The sequence below is a fragment of the Macrobrachium nipponense genome, chromosome 42, assembly GCF_015104395.2.
Source record: "Macrobrachium nipponense isolate FS-2020 chromosome 42, ASM1510439v2, whole genome shotgun sequence".
NCBI classification, from domain to species: domain Eukaryota; kingdom Metazoa; phylum Arthropoda; class Malacostraca; order Decapoda; family Palaemonidae; genus Macrobrachium; species Macrobrachium nipponense.
In genome coordinates, this window is record NC_061103.1 from 49836058 (window position 1) to 49838871 (window position 2814).

At 38.8% G+C, this 2814-nt stretch overlaps 1 protein-coding gene across 2 annotated transcripts in view; it reads right to left on the minus strand.

The window, feature by feature from the left end:
- Positions 1–2304, minus strand: part of LOC135213199 (nose resistant to fluoxetine protein 6-like) — a 71159-nt gene extending 68855 nt beyond the window's left edge. Inside the window, exons 1-3 of one of the 2 annotated variants that reach the window (XM_064247170.1) lie at positions 2156–2304; positions 425–863; positions 1–53 (exon numbers count right to left, since the gene is read on the minus strand). The exon at positions 1–53 is cut by the window's left edge and continues 134 nt beyond it. In XM_064247170.1, coding sequence (XP_064103240.1) covers positions 1–53; positions 425–832 — 461 coding nt within the window. In that variant the 5' untranslated portion in view covers positions 833–863; positions 2156–2304. Of the gene's footprint in view, positions 54–424; positions 864–1919; positions 2068–2155 lie in introns of those variants that run through there. The other variant, XM_064247172.1, reaches the window with a different exon arrangement.
- Between the last annotated feature and the right edge of the window lie 510 nt (positions 2305–2814).

Below are 2814 nucleotides of genomic sequence, written 5' to 3' on the forward strand. Positions count from 1 at the left end.
AGCAGATCCCACAGATCAGTGTTGGGTGGTCCTTCGGCGTCTTGCGTTTCGATCTGTAAAGGAAATAGTTTCAGTAAATAGTCTCAGGCATGAGTCATTGCAATCTGTACAGGAGGGAAACTGTTTTAACAGAAATCTATAGCTTTCTTTCAATGAAAATTCCACCGATGATTTCGGTAGTTAAGTATTATCACAAAACACTGTGAAATGTTTCATAGACACCAAAATTAAATCTTCGCAAAACAAAAGACATTCTGCACACAAGCCTTTTGCACAGATACGGAAAAAGACTGATTTGGAAGTTAGGAGTTATTTAAAGTTCGGAAGTGCCAAAACACAATAAGTTCAACTTCGTTGCAGCCATGACGCGATGGACGGAGCAACAATGCCTATTGCGTGGTTGAATATCACAGTTATAACTGACCTTGGACTTCATTCTGGCCCAGTGACCTTCAAGGATGCTGACAGAAGCGGCCGCTGCTGCTCTCTGCAGTCCCCTGTCAGGAAACGAGAACCTCGTCAGAGGAGACGCCCCTTGACGTGATTTCGGTGCTCCCTCGTTAGCTCCAGTTCCACTCCCGCCCTCAGGAACTCCGTCGTGAATCTCGGAATGCTTATTTAGGGAAAGGGCAGGATGCAGGCGGCGGCCATCGGCAACATCCTCCAGAGGGTCTGGAAGCCCCCGCGGATGGACATTTTGGAAGAAGGGTTCGCCGTGGTTGTAGGGACTGTGGGGGTCGTCCTCTATGACGTAGCCGCTGCTCGCATCCAGGGATGTGAGAAGAAGAAGAAGAAGAGGAACACAGAGGAACGTTGTTGTCCCCGAGATCATTGCTGCTTCTGTCAGTCAATGCTGAAGCTCGCTGTAAGAGCAGGTCAGTTTTAGGTGAATTATAAAGAAAATGGTGATGTAGAGGTGACTGACGTAATAGAAGTAGTGTCAAGATCCCTATTATTATTATTATTATTATTATTATTATTATTATTATTATTATTATTATTATTATTATTATTATTACTCTGAAAATGAACCTAATTCATATAGAACAATCCCACCAAAGTGGCCATTGACTTGGAATACAAGCTTCCAAAGAATAATATTATGGTGTTCATTAGGAAGAAGGTGGAGGAGATAAAAGGGAACACAGAGAGAAGAAATCTCATCTATAACAAAGGAAAAAAATAAGTAAATTAATACGTAGATATAAATGCATTCAAATTCGCTAGAACTTTTGGAGTTCAAGTTTTGTAGCCCCTGGAATGACCTCACTGGAATAGAGTTGAAAATTTAAACTTGGAAACTGTAATATGGTTGGAGTTATAAAAGCATTCATCGCCCTTTCATAATATTGTTTCATATATACATACTGCAAATCAGATATATTTAATTGTTATCATACGTGAAATGATGGGAATTTTATTATACTATCTTTTCAGCCTTATGTTCTATCTTAATTTAAAAAAAAGACTCCCAATTCTTACTCATAAAGGTATAAACACTTGCACAAACACACGTGAATATATATATATATATATATATATATATATATATATATATATATATATGTGTGTGTGTGTGTGTGTGTGTGTGTGTGTGTGTGTGTGTCTGTGTTATGTATGTATGTGTATGTCTGCATGTATTTATATAGTATATATTATATTTATTTCATATTTATAAATATGTGTATTATTGTATTTGTATATACAAACACGCATAAATTATAACTATATATATGCGTACATACATACGTACATATATACATACATTATGTGTCTGAATATGATGCATATTTGTGTGTGTATATATATATATATATATATATATATATATATATATATATATATATATATATATATATATATATATTATACACACGCGCACCACTTATTAGTTTAATATCAACGAAATATCAACTCACGATATAAATTTCAGCAAATCGATGTAATTGAGTCAACAGTCATCGCAAACACAAAAACTCTTGCAATAATTTCATAGGCATACAATCCTATTCCGAATCTTCTTCCTTTTTGTCCAATTCCTTTCTCTCTCTCTCTCTCTCTCTGGTCTTCCTAACTGCACACAGAATCAAAACTTATCCAGAAGAGATTCGGGAGAATTCCAAAGCACATCCAGAGAATAGATAGGAAACCTCACCTTACGAGAGAAGCAACGTCTGTCGTCGCCTCGATCGCTCCCAGACGGATGAAGAGAGAAAGGGAGATCGTTTAAATAGACTTGATCTCTTCAGGCTATCTATTAAAAAAAAAAAAAAGGCTGTTTCGCCACTCGACGCAACAAATCACTCACTGGCGATCTTTGACCGTTGCGTAACCGAACGTTATCGAGTGATCGATATTTTTCAGCTGGGAAGGCTGGACGCGTTTGCGGGTCAGTTGGACTTCTCGCTGTTATCGGTCGATTAGATAGATAAATAGATAGAGAGAGAGAGAGAGCTTGGTTTTTTTCCCTAATCTATTTCGAGGTTGCTGGAAGTTATTATGAAAAGGGATAACGGGTAGAGCACAAGAGAGAGAGTGAGAAGTTGCCTTTCCCTTATACCCACGTCACACCGAACTCGTTCTCACTACGTCCCAAAAATGTTTGCCAAATGGATTCAAACTGTGATCGAACGGAATGGACGCAGTAGCAACATTTTACCATCTGTTTACTAGCTTCAAGGACGGGAAGGGTGCTCCCGATCTTTGAGCCTGCACAACATTTTCTGGAGTCCATCCCGTCCTGCAATTAACTGCCGTACTTCGATCCTGTTAGGGACGTGGTACGACGTGGTACAGTTGGGGGGTGGGTGGGGA